Genomic DNA, 26,678 nt, shown 5'->3' with positions numbered 1-26,678 from the left:
ACATTTCCACTATTAACATAATTAAGAATCTTATCCATTCGTTGTAGAAATATGCAAACATCAATTTTCATAATGATTTCATTGCAAGAAAATAAATAAATAAATAAATAAATAAGTCATATCAAAATTTTATTTTATTCATAAAAGCAGCGGAAAACATTTGTCGTTACAATGCAAAATCAACTGAAAACTATGTAGTCAAAAGAAAATTTCCTAACAACTCTATCATAACTTTCTAAGCTCAAAATCTAATCTTCAAATCCATGCGATCGAGATCCATTTCTTCGTGATTAGATTCATCTTGCTCTTTCATCAAGCTTCCTCTCTTTTCACTGATCCTGCAAAACATTCAAATGCAATCTTATCACATCATGTATTAAGAATCAACGAATACGAACTTAATGGAATTAGATAGTGGATTTTACCTGAAGCGCAACCATACTCTTTGACTCTCCCATCTTCTGGGCTCTTCAGGCTCTTAGGGCATACTTGTATCCAACGCCCTTTCTCTTGGCAGCAAATGCAGGTTGGTTCTCCTAGAACGTCCTCGGAAGCATGGTTGGTTGACTTTCCTAACAAATATGCTCCAATGCTTTGCCAAATCATTTCTGATTCAGCAGCAATGAGCATGTAAGTTAGGTCAATGAGGTTTGCGTCATTATCTATTATATAATACTTTCTTTTGAACTCATTATATGATTCAGGGAGTAACCCAGTCTATGGCCAACTCATCAGGGAATGACGCACCCAACATAATCAACCTATCGATGTGTGATTTCATTCCTAGAACGTGGGCACACACGGATTTACCATCTTCATGTTTCATTTCCAATAGGGCTTTAGTAATATTGAACCTTTCAATTCTTCGATCTTGTGGGTTAGGGAGAATAATTGGAGGAGGTGGAAGAAGTGAAGCATGATCTCTTGTTCCTCGATCGAATCGTGGAATATCATCTTCAAGTGGAAAGCTTGTTCCGCGGGATTTGGGAAGACCATAGTTGTCGTACTTTGACATCTACAAAACGGGAGAAAACAAATTCAAGTTAGTTGATTGATTGAGTCCTTAATAAATCACCCAAATGAGATATTAAGGCTAGGACCCAACATAATATTCCACAACTCGGGAGGGGGATGCCGTAACCCAAATTGTAGAACATTTGAAGGTAAGTGAATGACGATTCGCTAATTTTCCACCATGAAAAACGAAAAAGAAAATTAAGTTTTTAAATCTATGAAAACTCCTAGATCCTTTGAGATTCATTGAACATTTCAACGGCATGTTTAAATCTCGATATGCCCCTCTAGTTTGTGACTGGGATGCCGAGGATCACAAAGCGGGTGTGAATAACCATGCAAACATACATGGTGCCCCCACATGTTACAGTCACCTATTCGACGTGCCGGTAAACCACACACGCTCCACCGAACTATGACAAACATTGAGTCACCCTTTGCTACCTTTGCTTAGAACCATTTAGTGTGCCGGTAAACCATACACGCTCCACTAACGTCTTCGCAAGGGCACAAAGTGTAATTTCATGGAATTGCATCAATTCACTTTTCCCTAAAGTAACTAAGATTGGGAATTTGTAAAATATTTAGTTACTTTTGTACTTCATTATACTTATAATGGAAAGTTCTGTCCTATCCTACCCGTTCGGCTAACGACCCTCCACTAGTCAAGAGTGCGGTAGGTAAGAGTGGATACCCATTCAATCGCCATTTTATAGGCAATTTCCTTAAACACCCCTTATAGACCAGTTTCGTGAATGAGGCCTACTAACGATAAGATTGACTTTTACTCATACATATATATAATGTTAGACTTTTAATGTTATATATAGTATAGGGTGTATTTTACACTTTTAAAATACTAGGTGGTCAAATTTAATAATTATACTTTTAATTCAATTAATTTTTAAACCAAAACTTTATGGATTTATTAAACCTCTTTTAATTATACACCTTAGTTAATTAATAAAGCCATAAGGGTGTGATTTGAATCTTTTCAAAACATCACTAGGGTTTTAGAATTTAACATTCCTAAATTAAACTTTTAATCAACTTTTAAATTCCAAAACTTGAGGGCAAGTTTTGAAACATTTCAAAACATTAAGGTTTAGAATTTAAATATACATCAAAATTAAACGTTTAATCAAAATTTAAATTCCAAAACTTGAGGGCAAGTTTTGAAACCTTTTCAAAACATTAGGGTTTCAACTATTTAAATTTCAAAACAAAACTTTTAAGTTCAAATTTAAACTATAAAACCTAAAAGGTAAAATTGAAACTTTTCACAAGATAATTCAAATCTAAATTACAAATAATCAAATATTATCTAATAAAACAAATGATTATCTAAATTTTGACAACTATCTTCTATTTAGGTCAGGATAATCACCAAATATTGATAAAATTCGGATTTTATAACAAAAACATGTTTATGGTAATTATCCAAACCCAAAACAGGAAGAAAATCGCGAAAATTAGCTGTCAGACGTTTCGACTCGTCGAGTACACCTGACTCCGCGAGTGCACCAAGTGACTCGGCGAGTCAAACACTCAGAACCCAAAAAATTCGATTTTCAGTGCTGATTTCGATCAAATATGCATCAATACAATAGAAACCAATCTAGGCTCTGATACCACTGATGGGTTTTAGCCATAAGAACATCCTATGTGCTCATACAAACCCTAATGATTGGATCTAGGTTTCTCTATTGTACATGCAATTCATCCAAGACTATAAACCCTAGATCTAGCATATGATAAACAATATTACATATATATTAGGGTTTAGATCATACCTTGATTGTTATGTAGCAATAACAATCTCAAATCCTTCTTGTATTGACTTTAGAAAGCTTAGAGTCACAAATGTCACTCCTCTAATGGTTCACAAACACCAAGAGCAAGAGGATGAAGAAGAGAAGAGAAGGAGGCTGCCCAAAACGTGTGGAAACCCTAGAAGAAGTCTTGTTCACGTTTTTGGGCATAAGGGTTCTTTAAATAGTGAGGCTATTAGGGTTACCTAACAAGGAAACCCTAATTTGGATGCTTAAGCCCTAAGCAGCCCATGGGCTCCTTCCTTAAAGGCCTAAGGACGATTTCTAATGGGTTTCCCCATAGAATTCGTTAACTCCTTTAATATGGAGTCCAATAGCTCAATATTCAACTATCATACAGTTGACAGTTCTAGTCCCTTAAGTTTAATTAATCTCTTTTAGCCACAAACTTAATTCTCATTAATTCTTGACTAATATTAATTAAACAATATGATTTCTCCTTTAATATATTATTCTCATAATATATTAATAAATCATATTTAATCCTTTCTCTCCATAATTCATCCTATCAAGTTGCTTTGGTGAAGGCAACCCAAAAGGACCATGCACCATCGGGTCAAGTACATACCAAAATAGTTATGGACTTAGACACTAATCCAACACTTTCATCAGGGTGACAACACATGCTTCGGGGGTTCCTCAGCAATTCATGTCAAATAAGGCAACCATGTGGGGGATGGAGTACTGCTGGTGAGCACACAGTTCAAATAAACATCTACAGGTTGCGAGCCTGTTAGCGTTCCACTGGACTGTCTAGAATAGTCCGTGGTTGTCATCTATACTCCGCTAGATGACTGGATCATTAATAACATCTATATCGAGGTCTCTCATTATTTTATTTTGTCACACAACAACTATTACATCTACCCATGTTTTACCCAACAAATTTTGTAGATATAAAATACATATACAGTTTAAATCATTTAAAACATGTATAAAATCGTTCATCCATAATAGATAGCAAGTATACAGATAATATGCACATGTACCATGTAATTTATATAAAATACTTCATATCTATGTGTAAGATGAAAGTGACTATGCACTCACTTGAAAAGGTGGTGATTCCGAACTCAGACAACGCTTCGCTTCTTAAAAATAATTTCCTTCGACGAAACCTAGTATTATTACCAATAGAGTTTAGTCTATTATTCGCCGAGACTAATTAATAGTCTAGCTATTATTACTATTATATAAACGTTAAACAATACTTATATAACCCATAATAATAGTCCATGTACTTATTACAAGTACAATGGGTTTTATAGAAAACCAGGGTTTGCTTGGAGCAGTGTTCCTGAGCCGAAAAGCTTTTCTTCTCGGAGCCATCGAGCACTTCGGGGCTTCCGCCTCGTGCTAGGGAGGTTCCTTAGGCTTTTCGGGGTTAGAAAGAGGTTCTAGAGAGAGAGACAGAGAGTAAAGAGAAGAAAGAAAGGGAAATGTGTGAAGAAAATGAGGGTGAGAGAGGTTCTATTTACAGGGTGAAAATTGGTTGAACTTGGTGCCACATGTCACCATCTAGTGTCAACACTTGGGGAGAAAGCAATTGCCAAGATTGTGCCACATCACCCATTTTTGCACAACACTTCCGACTTCTAAAATCCGTAACTTTCACATACGACCTCCGTTTTTGACGTTGTTTATATCCACGTGTAGGTAAAAATAAGATCTACAACCTTCATTTTGACTCCGTCGGCTAATTCTCGACCATCTTAAATTTAACAGTACGAGGAGATTATACTGTTAAATGTCCGCATAAAATTCATAACGTATACATACGGACTCTGTTTTCGTCTGTCTTTTTACCGTTTAGTTCCTATTATTGAGATCTTCAATTCTCATTTAGGTTGCGTAGGCCAAAAACCGCTCGAACTAAAATTCGAGTTTCGGGCCGTGCACTACTATGCCAAAACTTAGAAAATTCATAAATTCCTCATACGAAGTCAGATTTTGGGCGTTCTTTTTTGTATGTTTTCGGTTTAACGTATATTACAAATTTTGTTTAAATCACTAAGGCTAAAATGTCTTTTATCAAAAATTCACTATTTACGTCTCCGGGTGCCGTGCCGATTTTGCCATAAAACTTCAACGAGCCATTACTTCTTCGTTATAACTCAGATTTCAATGTTCTTTATATGTACGGAAACCCTTGAGACGTATTCTACAACTTTGTTAAGATTATTTATTCTAAATAATCTTTTGTCAAAAAGTCGTTTTCGACTCCTATTATCTCTAAATTGGTTAAGATTATTTATTCTAAATAATCCGTGAGAGGGCACGAGAATCAAGGTATACTTCACGATATCTATATATATATATATATATATATATATATATATATATATATATATATTGTAGTTATTATTATGAAAAATGTTTATAAGTTGTATAATCACAAGGTCACTATATATGCATATATATTTTTGGTATCGTATGCGACTTCGAAAGATTCAAATCAGTCGTATAAACACAGTGCATATATGTCGTATAATTAAAGTTACATAACAACACTATATATATATATATATATATATATATATATATATATATATATATATATATACACACACACACGTGTATGTGACATATGTCATAATTAATTATACATGGTGGATTAAATTTTTTAAAATATAAATTAGATATATGTCAATTTTTAATTTAAGAGACCAAGGTTATTATTTTGGAATATGGATTCGTTTTGGTTTATAATATAAGAACCGAATAGTCCAAAAAAACCAAATAAACATTTATTATTTATTTAATATATATATATATATATATATATATATATATATATATATATATGTAGTTATTTATTTATTTTGTATTTGTTTTTCAAATAGGTTCAAAACATTTCGCCCGATAAAAAAACATTAATGTGCATTTTCTCTCAAAAGTTTTCTATCTATAAAATATTAAATTGTAGTATATCTTATTGGTAATTGTTTATAAATTTAAAATCACAACTAAATAATTTGTTTTCACTTCTTATGTAAAGTTTGGTAATATTATAATTATATGTCGTTTTAAATTGTATCGGTTTTTGAGAACCGAATTATAAAAACCGATCCAATCGAATTGTAATTGGAATGGATCGGATCGGATTTGAATTTGGTTTGGATTATTCGGATCCATGTTCTGAAAACCGAAATCAATTTGGATTCACTTGATTGGATCAGATCAAACCGATCCATCCAAACGAACACCCCTAATTATATAAGTTAGGGGTGAGCATTTGGACCTGTGATCGGACCGGACCGTTTTTTTGGACCCCGAGCCGGTTCTTGGTTCTAGGATTTGAGCAAAACCGGTCCGATTTTTTACGAGTTCAGTCCGGCCGGTTCTGGGTAAAAACCAGTTTTGGACCAGTTTATTTTTTAAAAAAAATTGTATTTTGTAAAATTCTTTAAACAAACATATATCATTCGTTTTAAGTCGGATTGATATGCGGTTTTTTCTAACGAGTAATTTAGAGTTTGTAGATGATTTTAGACTATAATTTTATTGTTTGTGGTGTTATATTTGACAAGTTAAAAATTTTCAAAGATGAGATATCAAAGCTGAAATATTTCAGCTTCTCAGCAAGAAATTTAAACTTCTGTATTATGTGAAATTCTTTAAATAAACATATATCATTCGTTTTAAGTCGGATTATCATGCTATTTTTTTTTGTAGCGTGTAATTTAGAGTTTGTAGATGATTTCAGACTATAATTTTATTATTTTAGTATTATATTCGATGAGTTACAATGCTTCAAAGATGAGATATCAAAGCTAAAACATTTCAACTTTTCAACAAGAAATTTAAACGTTTGTATTCTGTGAAATTCTTTAAACAAGTAAATCTCATTCGTTTTAAGTCAGATTGAAATGATATTTTTTCCAACGTCTAATTTAGAGTTTGTAGATGATTTAAAATTATAATTTTGTTGTTTTGGTGTTATATTCAATGAGTCATAATCTTTCAAAGATCAGATATCAAAGTTGAAAATTTTCAATTTTTCAACAAAAAATTTAAACTTTTGTATTTTGTGAAATTCTTTAAACAAGCATATATCATTCGTTTTAAGTCCGGTTGACATGCGTTTTTTTTTCCAACATATAATTTACAGTTTTTAGATGATTTTAGACTATAATTTTCTTGTTTTTTGTGTTAAATGAAATGAGTTACAATCCTTCAAACAATTGGTATAAAATATAAATAATCAAAGTTTGACCGGTCCAAAAAGCACAATAAACGAAATGTAATAATTTTTATGAGTTGTAATGTATCAAACCCAAAAAAAAAGTATTCATTTTAACGAGTTGTAACTATCAAACCCAACAACATATTTGTTTTAATGAGTTGTATTAAACCCAAAAATGTGCTTTAACAAGTTTTATTGTATGCATGTAAAGTTGTACCAGTCCAAACGGGTCCAAAAATCGGAAAACTCATATCTGGACCTGGACCCGACAAGTATGATTCAGTCTGGTCCACAATATTCTCCGAAACCAATCCGGTCCAAGAGTCATTCCGTTCCGGTGTAGATGCTCACCCCTAATACAAGTTATACACCAAATTCATTACAAATGAAAATAGATTATAATTATCAAGAAATGGTTGTAAAAGCCTTAAATATACATCCGTATATAAATGGAAAACAACCAATAATACGTGCAATGTAAAGAATCTAATGCATAATATACATACACAATTAAAAATGTACATCAATACATACTCAAATACATGGATGATATGGACCTTATTATCCAAATTATCCAAATACTTATACATATGATTATAACTAGTATAATGCAAAAAATATAAATACTTGACCAAAATGAACACTACAAGTTAACCAAAAATCCCTAACACACTACCCCTTCTTTTATCTCTATCTATCCTTTGATTTCCATATGCATTACGAACATTCAAACAATGAAACCAAAACCAACTTTACACACAAAGGAAATGTGTGTTTCCTTTTAAAAACTGATTAATCAATAAACACTCCATACCTTCTCACTCTATACCTTCTCTGTTCTTCTTTTTCTTCTTCTTCTGTTCGTGAGCAACCAAAAAGAACAACGTCCATTTGTTCGTCCTTCATCTTTTCTATTAAGGGGGTGTTTGGATAGGGAAAAAATAGGTTGCTTATTGCTTAATCCCACCACGATAAGTAAATTTAAGTCTTTTGATAGGAGTCTTTAAAAATCAGCTTATTGTGGTAAAAATAAACTAAATAAGCTGATTTTAATAAGCAAAGGGGGAAATGCTTATTGCTTATTGCTTCTTGGTCATTTTACTCATATAAGCTGTTTTGTTTACCAAACACTTAAAATGTTTAATGCATATTGCTTATTCCCACCAATATAAACTAATCCAAACACATTTTAAAAAAGTGTTTATTCCCGCACAATAAGCAAATAAACTAATAAGCTAAAAACTATTTATCCAAACACCCATAAACATCAAACCAAACACAAATTCCTTTCTTTGATTTCTATCAAACATTCAAAGAAAAACAAAAACAAAAAGGAAAAGAACCTGTTACCAAACGGATGCAACACCCCAATCCTTCCCTCTTCCCCTGTTACAAACAAACCCAAACATCCATTTGGTTTCTTCCATCGATATCTATTAAAAACGAACCAAAGAAGAAGAAAGAAAGAGACCCTTACCTGTGTTGATAGCTGCTGCCTTTCCCGAATCAACAAACAGCCACGGTCGAACTCCCCTCCACCACCCATACGACTGAAAACTCGAAGCCACTGGTCTCAACTAGCCTCATCGCAGCACCACCGAGACCGAGGACCGAACCCTCGCACTCTCCTCTTCCCCTCCCGTCGAGCAAACCCACCAAACACCCAGTCATCGTCGCTGCTGCTGCTCGCGACGCCTCCCAGACCCTTTCGGTCCTCTTTCCCCTTCACAACTACTTCCAAGACAGCAGACGAGCAGCCCCGCTGCTTCGTCTTTTAACCAAATCAGTCCTATTTAGGTTAATTAAATTACCAAAAAACCCCCAATAGTGTGTATTCGTTACAAAATGGTCCCGAGAATATTTCAAAGTTCAAGATTGGTGGATTTGTTGTTTCTCATGTCAAGCTTCCCAAAAATTAACAAACTTCAAACAACTCGAACTCACGCTTCAAGGGTGAGTGCTTTTGACACTTTTTAACATTTTAATTATTTCGGGGGGGGGGGGGGGGGTGACATCCCCACCTGCGGTTGCCACTACACCGATCAATCGAAGCGGGTGTGATAGTTGTCTACAATTTTTACTACAACGTCCAATGAAGAGTCGTAGGGGGTACACTCAAGTCATGTAGCCCGGTTATATGACTCAATATAAACATTAACTAGAATATCTCTATCTCTATCCCTCTCTCACTGTCAACCATGGGCTTGGTTGCTTTCAAAACTATTTTAAGTATGGAATTACTTATGTAACATAATAGTTTGGTTTTAAGGGATACTCAAAGATTCATGACAAACACGGTTTAAAGTATGGATTTACTTATTCAAAAATACATTTTGGCTTTTAAAGACTCATTGCAAACATTGTTTTAAGTATTTTTATGCATACAAAGAAAATACTTTTTAGACTTATTAAAAGTATTACTGTTGTTAACAGAAAACCTGTAACACTCACCAACTTTGTGTTGACACTCTAAAGTACATGTATTCTCAAGAAAATTACTAAACAAACATTCAATAAGGATTGGATTAAAAGTGACTTAGTTTACTTGCTGTTGTATTATATGCCTATCTGTTAAGGCAATTCGTGTATTATTATTATTATTTGTAAAAACCTTGTATTTGGTAAGGCATGTGGAAGATATGGTGGATAACCTATTGACCCATGTTCAAATCCTGGCACCACTCAGCCCTTGTGGCCATGGAGGTTCGCCTGCAGTGACTCCAGGGCATGAAGCAAAGCCTCATGTTTGCAGCGGAGGATTAGTCGGTGTGCAAAAGCTGGCCCGGAAACCCTCGTTAGGGAAGTTCCCTTTCCAAAAAAAGATGAAACACGAATGTTATATTGTTTATTGTTGTACTTGTGCTATATATTCAGTTTACCTGTGATCCATGAACTTAGTCATACAACCTTACGTGTTCCGCCGCCTTGGCCGGGGTGTGACATAAATCCCCCAACCGATGTTGCCAACGAGAGCAGGTGTGCTAAAATCCCCGCCAATACCACCTGTTCTACCTCTGTTGCCTCCTCTGCCTGGACGACCGCCCCTTCCGCCGCCTCTGGAGTTCTGACCACCGTCCCTGCCATTAAAGAGAGTTCCTCGGTGATTGTTTGGAGTCCGATTTTCATGATTCATATTTTCATGCGTGGTATTTAGGATAGTAGGGGCGGAAGCATGATCTTGATGAGTAGCTTGTACCATACGATTTTGTTCCTTAATCATGGAACATTCTTCAAGCGTTAACATCGACCGCATTTCAAGAAAAGTTAGGAATGGTTTCTGATGTCGAATGGTGGTAACCACATGAGCAAACTTTAGAGAGAGGCCATTAATGGCATAGATAACAAGATTACGTTCTGGAACCGGGGATCCGATGTTGGCAAGAATATCATCAATTGACGTTATATGGGTACAATATTGAACGATCGTTGGGTCACCAGTTGTAATGGAACATAGTTCATCATCAAGTTCCATGGCCTTGGATTCTTTGTTTTCAAGGAAAAGAGCTTCAATAGACTTCCAGACTTCGGTTGATGTTGCATCAGGTTTGAGAATGGTTTGGAGGAGAGGCTGCGTGAGAGTGCCATACATCCATTGTTTGAAAATATTATCGACTTCTTCCCACTAGGGTTCATTGGCTTTGAGAGACGAACCATCAAGATGACCATAGACGGAATACCCAATGCAATGGGTCTTGAATAATTTTTTCCATGAATCATAATTCATGCGATCAAGATCAAGTAGAAGAGGGACATATGACTTTTATGTTTGTGATGTCAAAGATTTTATGAGTAGGTTTGGTTTTGGAAGAGTCTGCATCTGAGATAGTCATAATTGAAAAGAGATAGAAATCGAGATGAGAAGAAAAGAAGACGTTGCCCTGAGGATCGACTAGGGTTTAGAGAAATTAGTCTGATACAATGTTAGGCACAATATTTTCCCATGAACGATAATTATATTCCATCACCAAATATATACATGATACAAGAATTGAGCTATGTTAAAACATTGTGGGCTAAATACAATGGGCCACACAAAGATTAAAACAAATATAATATGTAGAAGAGAGTGTATTGGTTTTTTATTTTCTTTGGGAAATTGATATGAATATTTTTTTTTTGGCTTAATCTTGTTTTTTATACATATGCAGGTTGGTGATGATAGAAATCCATCGATAAGGTTTTGATGTAAGTTGTTTCTACCATCGACTTTGAACATGGTGAGCATCCTTTTTTATTCGGTATGTACGCATATATTTTGATATTGCCTTTTAGTTAAAAACAAATATTAATCCTTTAATGGACAAAAGCATGCGTCGAAGTCCATCTATGCAAATTTTATTATTTTCTTTTGGTTACTTGTTACATAATATATGTCATCCATATTTGTAAACTTATTAATCGTCAATTTCTTATGGTTAATTCATGTTAGGTCTTTATTGTTTATCTTTTCTCTTAACTGTTTTTTGTGATTTGCATATGGATGTTAAACGTTTGTAATTTGTATGATGTCTTAGAAAAAATGTTTGTTATTTTATAATGTACATTTATATTTGTAAGCACACTTCGTTCAAACCCATGGCGTAGCGCAAATTTTTTTACTAGTTTTAATTAAAGTCCAATGTACATTAGTCCGTTAAAATTAAGGGTAATCAAAGTTAATTATGTGAGGAAAAAGTTTAAAATTTTTTATGGGACCAAATCCGTAATTTCCAAGAAAGCTGAAGGACGAAAAGTCTAATTTACCCTGCAAAATGCAAATTCTATTTTGTAATTGTGCTCAATTACAAAAATGGAGAGCAAACTTAAATACTATACTTTGTCAAACACGAAGCAACTTTGAATAAAACCACCAAACTAGTTTCTCCCTACATTGGTGGATCTTAATGTATTAGCTTCAAGATGGAGAATGAGGCAACCTTTTTGCATATTGAAGCCTTATGACTACAAACCATTTTCTGATATGTACCAAATCATCCCTTTCTTCCATTACATTCCTTCTCCGTTTGTGCATTATACCTCTTGCATCCGTGATAAGCCTTTCCCAATTTTGATCATAAGATGATTTAGAAAAACAAACATTCATTTCACAAGATTTTGATCATTATCCTTGGCTCGATCTATCATACAATGGCCGAAGATGGTTTAAAGGATGCGCTACTGAAAAGAAGGAAACACGACCAAAAAGGTCGAATTCTTCCCTCCAAAGAGAACTACCATCGACAACAACCTCAAAACCAAACGAGTTTGAACCCACCACCGATTTCAGGAGTCCAACTTAGCTTAAAACAAGTTGCAATCTTCTTGGCGATTTACCTAGCCATAGGCACCATCTGTTTTTTCCTTGTTCGAGATCAAATCAGTGGTAGGAAAACCAATGGAATCCTTGATTCCATGTATTTTTGCGTTGTGACAATGACAACCGTAGGGTATGGGGATTTAGTCCCAGAAACCAATTTCGCAAAGCTTCTAGCTTGTGTTTTCGTGTTTATGGGGATGGGTCTTGGTGGCTTCGCTCTTAGTAAAGCAGCAGACTATATAGTAGAAAAGGAGGAAATTATCGTTGTAAAAGCCATGCATATCCATGATGCATGTGGTCTGAATGAGATCCTGAATGAGGCAGAAAGATATAAAGTCAAGTATAAATTTTTAACAGTCTTGATACTCATTGCCTTCCTGGCAATCGTTGGAACTGTGTTCTTATCTATATTCGAAAACATGACTTTCTTTGATGCTTTTTATTGTGTTTGTGCTACCATAACCACACTGGGTTATGGGGATAAGAGCTTTTCAAGCTCAGGAGGCCGATTGTTTGCAGTTTTCTGGATCTTAATGAGTACCATCTCATTAGCACAGATGTTTGTGTACTTGGTTGAACTATGGACTGAAAGTAGACAAAGACGACTTGTGGATTGGGTACTTCATAGGAAATTGACAATTCAAGATATTGAGAAAGCTGATCTTGACAATGATAAACGTGTCAGGTAATTATTAAAGTTGGTTTCTTTATTCCTCAAAACATAATAACTAGATTCTTGATTTACATATATATACTAATTAAAAGAACAATTTTCTTGTGTAGTCCTGCAGAATACGTTGTTTATAAGCTGAAAGAGATGGGTTTGGTAAGCGAACAACTAATCATGAATGTGATGGAAGGATTTAACGATTTGGATGTTGATCATTCAGGCACATTGACAGTAAACGATGTATCAGACTAATGAATTGAAATATAGCTTACATATTGTACATTGCTTAATTGGCTTTGACTACTTTTTATGAAACAAGATTTTTGTTATAAACATACCATGAAAGAAAGTTTGAATAATTACTACAGTGCTATCTGATGTTGTCTTTCTTTGTTGAAGTCGAAAACATAAAATAAAATTAACAGTAATTTAAGAATATATTAGATTTGTGGTTAAAAAAAACAATTCAATAAAAAACAATTGAATAAGCAAAAGTAAATTGATGTATATATTAATAATATACACCTTCTCCAACAACATTTTGGAGATCATTTATTATATTTACAAGTACACATTTGTTATCATGTATAAACGAAAAAAAAAAAAAAAAAAAAAAAAACAAACTTACTATCTCAATTTCTCTTTCTATCTCTCCTTTATAACTTTATTATTAGCATCAGAAAAGGAGACTTTATATCTTTCACGATCTTGATGATAATAGAGTCATCAAGACTAAAAATGGCCGCCATTAGTATTTTAATTATATACTTGCTTTTTACATTACCGAACATCCTTGTGGGTTTTCTTCACTGAAATAATCACACCTCGCATAACACGGCCTGTTTCCACCGTATTGGTATCCATAACCGTCGTAGCATGGGCCTGGTGGTGGTGGTACGGGCCTTCCATATCCATAATGACATGGCCCTCCTCCGCGACCTTCATAGCACTCCTGGCAACACACCGAAACTGGGAACTGCGGTGGACAGAAGGGCTGCGGGTATCCATGCATCGGTTCAGGCATCTTCACCGGCTCCGGCTGTGGAACAACAACAGGTGGCTTCGGAGTTGGAGCAGGATCGGGTTTTTTCGGTGGAACCTCTTTCGGTGGATCAGGTTTTGGTGGATCGGGTTTGGGAGGATCGACTTTAGGCTTTTCAACCGGCGCCGGAACTACAACCGGAGGGGGCTTGGGCTCTGGTTTTTTCTCGATTACCTTCGGCTTCTCAGGTTCTGGGGGTTTCGGCTTATCGACAGGCTTCGGTTTTTCCGGTGGCTTCGGTTTGTTCTCGACGATCTCAATGCTCTGGATTGCCTTCCCACCTTTGCAACAAAGCTTGTCTCTGATCTTCTCAGGATTGCAGCATACGACTGTGATCGTAACCTTATTTTTGTCCTCATCAAACACTTGATCCCTTATTTCTATCATCCCAAAAAACAAGGAAAAAAAAAGTCAGTTCTCATCTTTAGGTAACCCAACTTGTACATTACGCCTCGCAAGTTGTAATCAAACAAGATTATTAAGATCATCTTTGACCTTGAAAAACTTGTGAGACCCAAAAAGGTATGAAGCAATCGAACAAGATGATCGATGTTTATAATTAAGGAGATGCAGGGTGGAATTAACTCACGGGGGAATTTACAGAGGACTTTCTTGACCTTCTTGTAGCAGCAGGGGCATTTAAGATCAACATTCAGTATCATTACTGTAACCTGTTACACATGATTATGGTTTCGTTCATGTCGACGATCGAGATTCTAACAAACCAGTCCGTACACATACATAAGAAAGAAACAGAAAGTAAGATGAAAGTACCTTTTCAGACGCCATGGTTTTCCGAGAGAGAGAGAGAGAGAGAGAGAGAGAGAGAGAGAGAGAGAGAGAGAGGGTTAAGAAGATGAGAAATAATCGAACATTGTGAGTTATGAATTAATTATGTATTAATTATGTGTAGTTTGAGAGTAGAAGAGGTGTCGACGTCCATGTGAAATCATCAAGAATTGTCGGTATTAAGAAGAAGGATGGAGGCGATTGCTGACCCTTCACTCAAAATAACGCATTTCTTTTTCATAACCATGGAAGATAAGCTCAGCCCCCACACACATTAACTCACACCAACTCTGTGTGTTTTTGTTTGTGTAATTCTAGTACACCATGAAATTCGTTTGGTTTGACCCTACGTGTTGTTTATCTTTATCTATCTCTCTTTTAACATTCAATGTCTGGTCTATTTCTTTGTTGGTGAAACAGTTTCTTGTAATATACTAGACATAAAATACAATCTTTATGTTTATTTTCAACTATGTGCAACGTGGGGGCACGTTTCTTCCTTTTTCTACTTCACATTTACGCCAATTAATATTGCATCTAAAATGGTGACCAAAACAAAGCATAGCTCCCATTTAATTTATGTGTGTGAGAAATAACTAATGGATGAGCATAATATGATATTAATGGTCTTTAGTTTTATGTTTTATTATATATTGTTTTGAGGGAAAAGGAGAGGTGAAAATGTGATTGCTTATGTATGGATGACAGGAGGGGGGGCTGTGATGTATGTTGAAAGCTTCTTCTACTTTTTGGAATAATCAAAGGGACAAATGCTTTTTTTTCGCCTTTACAACAATTTTAGGTGACCACAATTTGATTTACTTAATAAAATACACCTCAATTATATAAGTCATGCCCAACAATACGGTCTCAAATCTTTTTAAAACATTATTACTATATCACATATATGCATACAACTTGGAAATAACTTTTTGTCTATCCGACATAACTTTTTTTTTTTTCTGAAAAAAACTTCCCAATAAAAAATTTTCGAGTCAATTTTCGTGCATGTCTTTTAAATTTTTATATGCATCTGAGTTTTTTGAATTGTCACGTATCTTTTAAATTTTTATATGCATCTGAGTTTTTTTGAATTGTCACATATCTTTTAAATTTTTATATAATTTTATCATTTTTTTTCCTACTTTGTATTTAACAATACAATAGTTAATTAAAAGATATTTTTCTTTTCTAAAAATGTCATATATATATATATATATATATATATATATATATATATATATATATATATATATATATATTAAAAAAGTTTATTTTTTTCATTTAACAATTACCATTGCACTTAAAGGCGGCATCCCACAAACATTGAGTTTAATCAATTAAATCTCAACTAAAACATTGTGTTTAATCAATTGAATCTAACTACATATTTTATTTCATTCAATCATTATATTATACCATGTATTGTAAATATTCTTGCATAAAATAATAAAACACATCAAAATGTCAAAACTTAGGCGGTTTGACATAACCACAAAGTTCTAAATAACATAAGACGTGACTTGTCGGCAATGTAAAGCCTTAAGTTTTTTCGAGCCTTGGCGAGCCACGTCGTTTATAAAGCGTGATTTAAGGCGACAATTTTATATATAATTAATATTTTTATATGTATTTTCAACTGTTATTCTATTTTATACACATATATAAGTTAAGACGCGTTTTGGTAAAGTTTGGCGCAGATACAAGCCTTGGAGCCATGACGCGCCATGGCGGAGCTATGACCATCACCTATTGTTGTTCGTTTTCAATTTCCATATTATTTTCAATAAAAAATTGTCAAAATATGTCGATCTTTATATAAATGACCATTCATGCAAGCCAATTCATATTCTCTATAGGGTGTGCTACTACATCTATGCGTCATTGAAATAAAAAGAAACAAAAACGTTTCTTAAAAGTTAGATGATGTGAAATTTTATAAAAAGTGTCTTGGAATAGATTTCTACAAATCGTATGCTGGGTTAAAGAAAATATTAAAATCAAAATATAATGTGGTCATAAATTATTGAAGCTAATGGATTTTCTTAGCGGCATTGATTGATCCGTTTCACCAGCTACTTGTTTTTTCCCCCTTTTTCTAGATACGTTCACCAAACAGGCTTGCATTTTAGTCAATCTCATGCCATACATTTAAATAAATGGATTAATTAATTAGATTAATCCAAACTAGCACTAAAATAATATTGGAATTTATCCGTATCTACATCAAACACTTAATCACGTTTTCACGTCTATGTCATTAGAATATATATTATTAAGATTAAGATGTCATTTAAACGAAACAACTTCATCACATTTTCATATTTGTACAATTATACTCCAATATGGCATATCCAAACTTTTGATAATAGTGTTCGAAAACTTACTTTAAATCATACATTGACTTCACGGACTTACACACTTTTGCTTCTTTCCCTCGGGCAACATAGCTATTAGGCAATTTCATGTAGATTTTTACTTTTAAATATTGGTTTAGAAGCTCCACTTTCATATATGTATGATATACTTCCATGTTTTGAGAAGTAACAATCACACATCATTCTTATGGGTATTATTTTTAAAATAAGAACACTAGATCCAAGTAATCAGTTATAATTCAACTTTGTACTTTAAATCTGCCATCAACTTTTTTTCTTTTTCATATGGAAATCAATGAACCTTAGCGATGGCTTTCTTGTTGGAAAGTGTAACATATGCTTTTCGGATTTCTTTTTTAGGAGTTTTTTTTAGGAAAATAGAGAAGAGAGGTTTGAGAAAAACTCTAATCGTGACGCAAACAATGGAGCGTCATGGCGTGTGCCACGTCACAAGTCCCGACGTGAGCATGTATGGGTCGCAACTCGAAACTGCAAAAGCTCAAACCTTAATCTCAGGCTTGAGCCTTATTTAATGACACTAACTTCTAGAGTTTCCCATATTGCTTAGCCTCCAACCCTATAAACCCTTTACCTCTAAAAGGCTAGCCTTAACTTATGTCCTTGTGTTTGGGATATTAGAGAGAGATTGAATAGTTGGTTGTTATTTTGTGTCAAGAGAAGAAAACTCCATAGATTTTCTACTTTCTTGTGGCCTCCTCAAGCTCTATAAGTTATCAAGTCTCAAGCTTTTTGGATGATTGATATTAGATCTAGCATTTTATTGGTTGTTAGTCCCTTTTGGTCATGATTTCTATGGAGTTTAGAGAACTATAGGCCCAAAGATGGTTTTGGTTAATGTATTGACCCATTATGCTGATTTGAAAATTTTGGACTTCCCTTTTGATTCATGCAAGAAAGTGTTAGCTTTTTGGACCATTTTAAAACTAGGATTTGAATTATAACTTGTTTGAGACTTGTGAATGGATAAAGTCCAATTTTATCTATTAAGACCCCTGTTTAGATCAGATATAAGAATGCTAGCTTTTGACTTGTTGGATTAAGCACTTAATGGAATAAGAACTCTGCCTCGGAAAGCACGAATCGACCATATCATCGAACAATTAAAATTCTTGAATATGATATGTGTCATCCTCTAATTTTCAGAACTAATTAAAACTTTTCTTTATGCTTTTAAAATCATTTATTTATTTTTGCGGAAAATCCCAGTACAAAAGATCATTTTAATTACAAATGTTTGTTTCCAAAATGTTAAAACCCTAAGGATTTCATAATCAATACAAATTCATAAGTTACAACATAAAGACCTAATGGTCCTGATTACTATTGCGGTTTGTCTCTTAATCACTCAGCATCCTAATCAAGTTCCAGTGGCTTAAGTTTCGATACACGTGATGCATATGAACTGGGTGGGTTAGGTTAGGGAAAACTGGTCAGATACATAGGGATTTCAATCCCACGATATTGATATGATAATATTCCTTAATTATCAAACCTGCAAAACCAACCGTTACCATACTAAATCCATATAGTCTTACGTTCCTACATATCTATTCCTACCGATCTTCACAGATCCTAGTCCAAGATTATCATAGGAAATTATCTCTCCAGCGAACCATTAAGGTAAGGGTTTGTTTACATAGCTAGGGGTTTCCTTGGCTGGTAAGTCTTAAGGCACCCAAGCCTTCAGAGTAATTTGATGAATAGGGTATTAACTTTTATCTACGTTTATAGGTTATGAGCCTACACTAACAACGTAATTCACAAGACCTCCTAGAATGGTCAGGTGCTGTCATCCTACTCTGAGAGATGACCAGACATATCGCTAACAGTTTCCTGATCAGGACCCACCATTTCTGGTCATCCCATACTTAGCTACCGTATATCGACACATGATTTTGTCATGGAACTGAACTTTACTCTCCGTTCTAGGTTACATACATTCTCCTAATGAGACTACCTAATATCAAACTTAATTGAGCTAGGTATCTTCCATGAGTCTAAGTTTATTCCAAGACTATATTAAAGTGCCGAAAACCAAATTTTTAATACCAACTCTATTCATGGGCGACACTAACCTATCATAGTGTATATAGATTCCATGAGAGTATTAGCTATTACTAATCATTTATCTTCTCAACAATTCTACTTTTAATATTATATGTTTATCCAAACATAAAATAAAATCATATCTGGTTCACACATAGCACATTATATATCCTAACATCTAACCTAGGAAACAAGCACATAATTCACATACGAATTCCAACAGATATTTAATATTTTAGTTTAATACTCGTATTAAATCATGTTCATGAAAGAGACTATTCACTCACTTGACAAAGTGTCTGGTGATTGGTGAATTGGGTCGAGCTTCGTCTTACACCTTTTTCCAAAAGACCTAGATATATATAACGCTAAGTCTTAGTCTAATTCCATACTTCATGGAACTATTATCCTAAGGGTTAAGATTCCTCAACAATCCCACAGTCTACTTCAAGATCTAACTAAGGAATACCCAGGTTGGATCATATCGAAGGTAGGGTATGTTTGGTATATAAAGTATATTGTTTGAAAATCCCACTTTAAACACCTCACTAGATCCAGCCAAGGCATTACTCCCCAAAGTAGATCAAGCAGCATACCGACTTGGAATCATTGATAAATCACTTATTAGTTCCTAGCAACAACTTATAACTATGATTATAAATTACACGGAAGTAGAGTAAGTGTAGCTCACTTACAGAGTACTATAGACGAGAACTAGGATCTACACGGCTAAAATACTGACTGGGGATCTCCTACTCGAAAGCTACTACTCAGATAAGTACCCAGGGGCGTCGCAAGGCTTCACTATAGAATAGAAACATGGGAAATGGGATAAATAACGAAAATTTCAGAGAAAAATCGATGGAAGGTGTGAGGGTTGAGGAAGGAATAAGCTGCTATTTATAGTTGGGCTCCTTGGGATGTGTGTTATGCATCATGGTGACGCGCCACCCATAAGGTGCCATGGCTCCACAGGCTTGCTGACATGTGGCATGAATTGGGTGTGGCGGCATAACAACTTCTAGAATCTTCTGTGTGTTGCGCATATGCGTCCCAAATTTTAGATTTTCAAAATTACGTATTTTCTTCATACGAAGTCCGTTTTTGACGTTCTATATATTCCCAAAAAGGTCTTGACGAGATCTACAACTTTCTTTTAGACTCTATCGGTTAATTTTAACTTTGTATTTTTTTCATAGGCTTAAATCGTTAAAGCCCGTATAAAAAGTATAACTCTCTCATTCGGTGTCTGATTTCGACATAAATTTTATCATTGAACTCCTATTAAAGAGATATTCAACTCTCATTAAATTATTTTGATTAAACGTCGATCGGTCAAAAATTCAATTTTTGAGCAAAATACTGTTATGCCGAATCTTAGAAAAAATCATAACTTCCTCTTGCGAAGTCAGATCTGGGTGTTCTCTATATGCACGCTCTCGGATTAACAATTACTAAGACTTCCGTTTAGATCACTTAGGCTAAAAAGTAATCTATCAAAATTTCACTTTACATGATACGCAGAGTCGTGCCGGTTTAATCTCGAAAATTTGAAGAAGCATAACTTCTTCATACGAAGTCGGATTTCAGCGTTCTTTATATGTACAAAACCCTTGTCACATACATTATAACTTTGGTTAAGGTTATTTATCCTAAATAACTTTCTATCAAAAAGAAATTTTTATGCTAATTATCTATAAGTTGACTAGCCCTAACTTGCGGGTGTTACAGGATAATTGTTCTTAGTATGCGTTACGAGTCATATAAATACTTATTTATTGTATGCATGTTATGTGGACAGATATTGGATATATAAAAGTTGTAGAAAATCTTATTATTGTTGAGCATTAAAATAACATTTTTAATACAAGATTAATTAGGATAAATAATCTAAACAAAAGTCGTAGTAATGGTAATTACAAAACCGTGAGTATATAGAACGTCGGAATCTGACTTATGAAGAAGTTATGATTTTCCGATGTTTCGTGTTCAACACCGATTAAACGTGTGTGTTAGAAAAAGTGAAATATAGATCGGTTTCTTGCTGGAAAAACAATCTAAAAGAAAGTTGATGTCCGCATAAATACGAATTCGTCGATATAACGATCATCAAGAACGGAGTTCGTATGAATAAATTATGAATTTTGTAGTGTCATTTAAAGTGTAACTTTCTCGGACTGTAAACTCAAAAATAGAATGTGAATTAGCCAATTAAGTCTAAATGATAGTAGTAGTACTCATCGATACGAAATTGGGGATATAAAAAACATAGAAAACGAAGCTCGTATGCAAAAGTTACGATTTTTCAAAGATTGTGGAATTAGGACAACTCAGAAAGACATATGGCACCACCAGAAGGGCGAAACATGTCGGGACCATAAGTCACCCTTCCTCCCTAAGGATTGTCGACTTGGACCAACTAGAAAATGCGATGTGTATGGGGCGTGGCGTGCCTTTAAAAATGTCTATATATACTCGTTTTTTTTTATCATTTCCACCACAATTCTTTTCCATCTTTCTCTCAAACTTTCCTGCAACCTCGAGGACCTACTAGTTCTTAAGTGTTAGTAGCGAAGCTATGAAGCATCAGAGAGCCTTGAGAAATAGAAATTTTGGTTTTGAAGTTCTGCTTGCGCAGTTTCTAGTTTTTTAGGTGGAAAACATGCAAGTTGAGTTATGCTTAGTGTGCTTTAAGTGTAACTTATAAGTATATTCGTAGTCGTTATTATGAACTTATAAATAAGATTTATCAGTAATAACAATCATTATATTGATGGATCTACTACTAGGAGTGATGTCTAGGCTAGATCTGTAAGGTGTTTAAAGTGGAATTTCCAAACGGTACATCTTTTTACCAAACGGATCTCACATCCGATATGATCTTACCTGGTCATTCCTTATTAGATATAACTTGAAGTATTCGTTGGGATTATTGAAGAATCTGGTAATGATTAATATAACCTCTATAAATACAAACAAATAACGAGGCTTAGTAATATTGGTATTTTGGTCGCTCAAAAGGGAAAACTGAAGTGTTAGTCAGGTAGCTGACTTTCCCACGAGTCTTCCACCTCAATCAAGTGAGTGCATAGTTACTTTCAAGAACTAGATTTAATAAAAAGTATTTTTTTTAAAGTATTAAATATTAGTTGAAATTTTACATGTGAATTATATGCTTTATTATCTGGAATATATGTTAAATGTATATTTGATGATACTTACACTGTACGAACCAGATAAGACTATATTTATGTTAAAAGAAATATTTGGTAATACTACGTGACTATCTTAAAATAAGTATTATTACTTAAGAATATTAAATATATACCAAATACTTACCGTTTTAACTTTATGCTAAATGTATACCTTTATTATGATAGTAATTTCCTAAATCAAGAATTGTGTTGGAAATTGATTACAAGTATAGTGGACATGTCTAGTGACAAACTAAGACTCATATAAGATACTTAGTTCAAAATAAATTGAATAAGTTATTAGTTATACACAGTATTGCAATAGTATTGTATAAACACGAAATTTGTGTTTAAGATGGATTGTGGGTTTAGTAGTAATGTCTAGTTATAAACTAAGACTTGAAAGGAATTCTTAGTTCAATTAAGTTGGATTTTGGGTAGTTTTATACCAAGGGTGTGTGTGAGATTGGAATGGGGAGTAGAGTTATGTTCTATGACACTATTGTGTGTCAGGGTATGGGTTATGTACCGGAGTACTGCATTAGTATTACTCCTCTTATTTGACAACAAAAAATAGTGGGTCTGTATCAGACAACTAGTTAGATAGGCCTGATCATCTGCTAGAGTAAGATGATAACACTTGACCAATCTAGACAAGTCTCATGAATTACGTTGTTAAAGTGGATTTATAACCCACATATTTTATACCATAACGGGTCCCCATTCATGTAGGTGTTTATACTTTATCCCCCTCATGGTTGTCTTTATTGACTTCTACTGCTAAGGAATCCCCGAATCAGGAAAGTCCGAAAGTCTACTAGTTTCTGACAGTGATCCATCATGTTAGATTTTAAGGATAAATGTTATAGGATTAGTATGTGAGAATCATGGTTCTAAATAACATAAGGCGTGACTTGGTGGAAATTTCAAGCCTCAAGCTTTTCCGAGCCTTGGCGAGTCACGACGTTTGTAAGGTGTGACTTAAGGCGACAATTTTCTATATAATTTAATATTTTTATATGTATTTTCAACTATTATTCATTTTTATACACATATATGAGTTAAGGCGGCGTTTTGGCAAAGCTTGGCGGCAGGTCCAAGCCTTGGAGTCGTGGCGCGCCATGGCGGAGCCATGACGAGCTTTTTAGAACCTTGGTGAGAATCGACAGGATGGGGTAGATTGTCTTATGGATATCTATGATAAACGATATATTTTTAGTAACAGTTGGTTATGTAGGTTTATTAATTATGGAGTATTATAATAATAAGATTGTGGGATAGAAAACCTTATGTTTCTCATTAGGTTTTCCAAACCTAACCCACTCAATCTATATGCAACACAGGTAACGGTGGCTGTTGGATCTTGAATAGGACGCTGAGTGATTAAAGAGACAAACCTACTATAGAGTTCTGGACCGTAAGGTCTTTACGCTGTAATTTATGTACTGTATTGATTATGACATCTTTAGGGTTTTCTATTTTTTAAATAACATCTTTACTCAAGATATTTTAATAAAACGAGACAATTTCTACAAAATGTTTTATTGTACTGGGATTTTCCACAAACAAAGATAATATGATTTTCAAAACATAAAGAAAAGTTTTTTTTCGGTTCTGAAAAAGGGGATGTCATAGTTGGTATCAGAGCATTTGTTTAATCGAACTAGGAATAGTGATTATTTCTAGACTTAAACTTAGATACTAAGTAATGAGACATGTGTCTGGTATATTTTAGGTTGTATACCTAAATTAAGATTATATAGACACAAGCACTAGAATACTTTAGGGTATATTTATTAATTGAGATCACGTTCTAATAAACTTATATTATAACATGCCTTAGGTTGTGTACCTTACTTGATATTATGCGCACTAATATTATGTGTACTAACATACTTTAAGAGAGATGCATTATATTCTAATATGTGCTAACTAATATGCATTATAACATGCCTTAGGTTTCGTACCTACATCACTCTTACTTTAAGAGATTTGAGGTCTATTGTCGACCTCGATTTTCAAAAGGAAATTTTATGTGTACATAATTATATATGTATACTTATTGTGTTAGAACTGACATGTAACTTGTTAAGGAGATAAGAAGACTTACGATATTTAACGTAAGTAACTTCTTAAAATGAAATGGTACTAGCATATTTTGGAGTAATATAGTACCTTTGGTGTGATAATGTACATGTAACATCCGCTTTCCACCTACGCTTCTTTCAAGTTTGAATAAATAAATTTAATTTTTTGTAAGGATTTGGCTTGGCCATGACATGGTGGTGGATGGACCACGACGTGGCATTGCCCATTTAATGGATATTTATTTGCAAGGCACCACAATGTGGCAAGACCTTTGCCACGACGTGGTGACGATAGGGGTTCAAAACCCTAGATCTTGGTATTTTTGTCATTTAAAGGCACTAACTTATAGGGTTGCCTCATTTGGCAGCCTCCGCCCTCTAAGATCATACTCCACCCAAACCCTAGCCTCCTTGTGTGTGTTTGAGTGTGTGAGCCGATTTTGTGAAGGTTAAAGGAATAAGGAGTTTCTTTTGTTGTTTGTGTGCTTGGTTTCATCTTAGATCCATCATCTTCCTCCCATTTCTGATCATTTGGAGGTATAAAGTTGATATCTGGCTTGTTACTTCGGTAGATCTATTGTTATGTCATTTTATGAGCTTTTGGTACTTTTGGTGAAGTTTGATGGTTAGTTACCTTAAAGTTTGCAACTTTATGGGTCCTGGGAGTCCCAAATACCTTATATGTTCTAGATCTGAACTCTTCTGAAGTTGAAGTGCCATGCATGGAGTTTAGACTCCATTTATTACCTTTTTGACCTAGTTTGAGTGAAGGACATGCATGGATCATGCATGTCTATAAAGTTCAGATTTTTATGAAGCTTTAGGGTCCCTAGAAGTCGTCTGGAAAATTTGAGCAAAGGGATTAATAAATTAAGAGGTTAATAATTTAAGTTGTCTTCAGCCAGAAACTACAACGTGGCAAGATGATTGCCACGACGTGGTGAAGGAGGGTTCCTCTACTATTTTGTTGGGTTGCCATGGCGTGGTGAAATGTTTTCCACAATATGGTAGTGGAATTGGTCTTGACTGTGTTAAATAGCCATGATGTGGTGACCGTTGACTTTTTGACCTGATTGACTTTTAGTCAAATTGCTAGTTTTAGAAGGTACACTAAGGTTTGACCTTGAATGTCTCCTTAGTTGGTGTGTAGCACCAACTTTTTGGTTGTGAGAGCTTTTGTATTTCGACCTCGACTGAGAGGTGAGTCTTCTCACTATATTGTGTAGGACGCTAGAATGTCTTTGTGACTCTTGCATGTATGTTAGGCAGGGACCATATGGTTATGTGGTATTTTGGGGAACTTAGTAAGCTTTGTGCTTATGGTTTTTTGTTTAAATGTTTTAGGTACTTCTGGTTTCAAAAGGAAGGGCCCAACTTGATCGCACTGCATCGCCTGGAGTTTTTTGTACTATCTACTTTATGAATTTACCCTAATCTTTTGAGATTACATATACTCTAATTATTTTTCGAATGGTGAATGAATGGTTTTGGTTAATGGAAAAATAGATTTTTTACCTCGTATTTTTGGGACGTTTTAGTATAGTTGAGGTAAATTGCTTTTGGTGAGATAATAAACCTCTGGCATGATCATATACAACCAAAAACCAAGAGGAGTCAATGAGTTGTAGATATGAATGGATTGAAGAAGTCACGACTTACAGATTGGAATTATTGAAGATGGTGATAAATACTTCAACGGTATTGACATTGAAGTCATATAGGATACTATGTGGAATTCAGAAGAATTTGAGAGGGAAAAAATAATAAGGCTAACAAAATTTCCAGACTCAATATATCGAGTCTTTACCTGTCTATACAAGTTAATATGCAGTTCAAATGGTACGTTAACAATTGATAAGTACCGTTTACTGGATACTATGACTTAGTAATTAGAAAAAGTAAGTGATAATTGATGTCTATCGCATCCTTACGTGAAATCATGAATATGTGAAATTGAATTTAACATACATGAATAGGATGGTGAAAATATTCATTGGTTGGTGAAATGATGTGTAACTTACTTGTTTAGTTAGTTAGAGTATTTAGCTGGAGTAGAAATATATCTCTAGTGTTGCATGAAGTAGGTTATTGGTGTTAGGGATGACAAAGAACCAAGTTAAAGC

At 34.4% G+C, this 26,678-nt stretch overlaps 3 protein-coding genes across 3 annotated transcripts; 1 reads left to right on the top strand and 2 right to left on the bottom strand.

Annotated features, from left to right (window-relative positions):
- Nucleotides 1-9,940: 9,940 nt before the first annotated feature.
- Nucleotides 9,941-10,621, bottom strand: LOC145063768 (uncharacterized). The gene has a single exon (XM_079011353.1). The coding sequence runs from the start codon at nucleotides 10,619-10,621 to the stop codon at nucleotides 9,941-9,943; it is 681 nt and encodes a 226-aa protein (XP_078867479.1).
- A 1,375-nt stretch (nucleotides 10,622-11,996) lies between these two features.
- On the top strand, nucleotides 11,997-13,431 carry LOC145062252 (two-pore potassium channel 1-like). Its single transcript, XM_079009881.1, has 3 exons — nucleotides 11,997-12,247; nucleotides 12,308-13,013; nucleotides 13,112-13,431. The coding sequence occupies exons 1-3, from the start codon at nucleotides 12,160-12,162 to the stop codon at nucleotides 13,248-13,250; spliced, it is 933 nt and encodes a 310-aa protein (XP_078866007.1). The 5' UTR covers nucleotides 11,997-12,159; the 3' UTR covers nucleotides 13,251-13,431.
- Nucleotides 13,432-13,485: 54 nt separating this feature from the next.
- On the bottom strand, nucleotides 13,486-15,165 carry LOC145062253 (uncharacterized). The gene is made up of 3 exons (XM_079009882.1): nucleotides 14,815-15,165; nucleotides 14,630-14,711; nucleotides 13,486-14,420 (listed from the first exon to the last, which is right to left on the bottom strand). Exons 1-3 carry the CDS (start codon nucleotides 14,827-14,829, stop codon nucleotides 13,774-13,776), a joined length of 744 nt encoding a protein of 247 aa, XP_078866008.1. The 5' UTR covers nucleotides 14,830-15,165; the 3' UTR covers nucleotides 13,486-13,773.
- Nucleotides 15,166-26,678: the final 11,513 nt, after the last annotated feature.

The sequence above is a fragment of the Lactuca serriola genome, chromosome 7 (genome assembly GCF_051521515.1).
Source record: "Lactuca serriola cultivar US96UC23 chromosome 7, Lser_US96UC23_V15, whole genome shotgun sequence".
NCBI classification, from domain to species: domain Eukaryota; kingdom Viridiplantae; phylum Streptophyta; class Magnoliopsida; order Asterales; family Asteraceae; genus Lactuca; species Lactuca serriola.
This window is presented reverse-complemented; position numbering and strand designations above follow the sequence as displayed.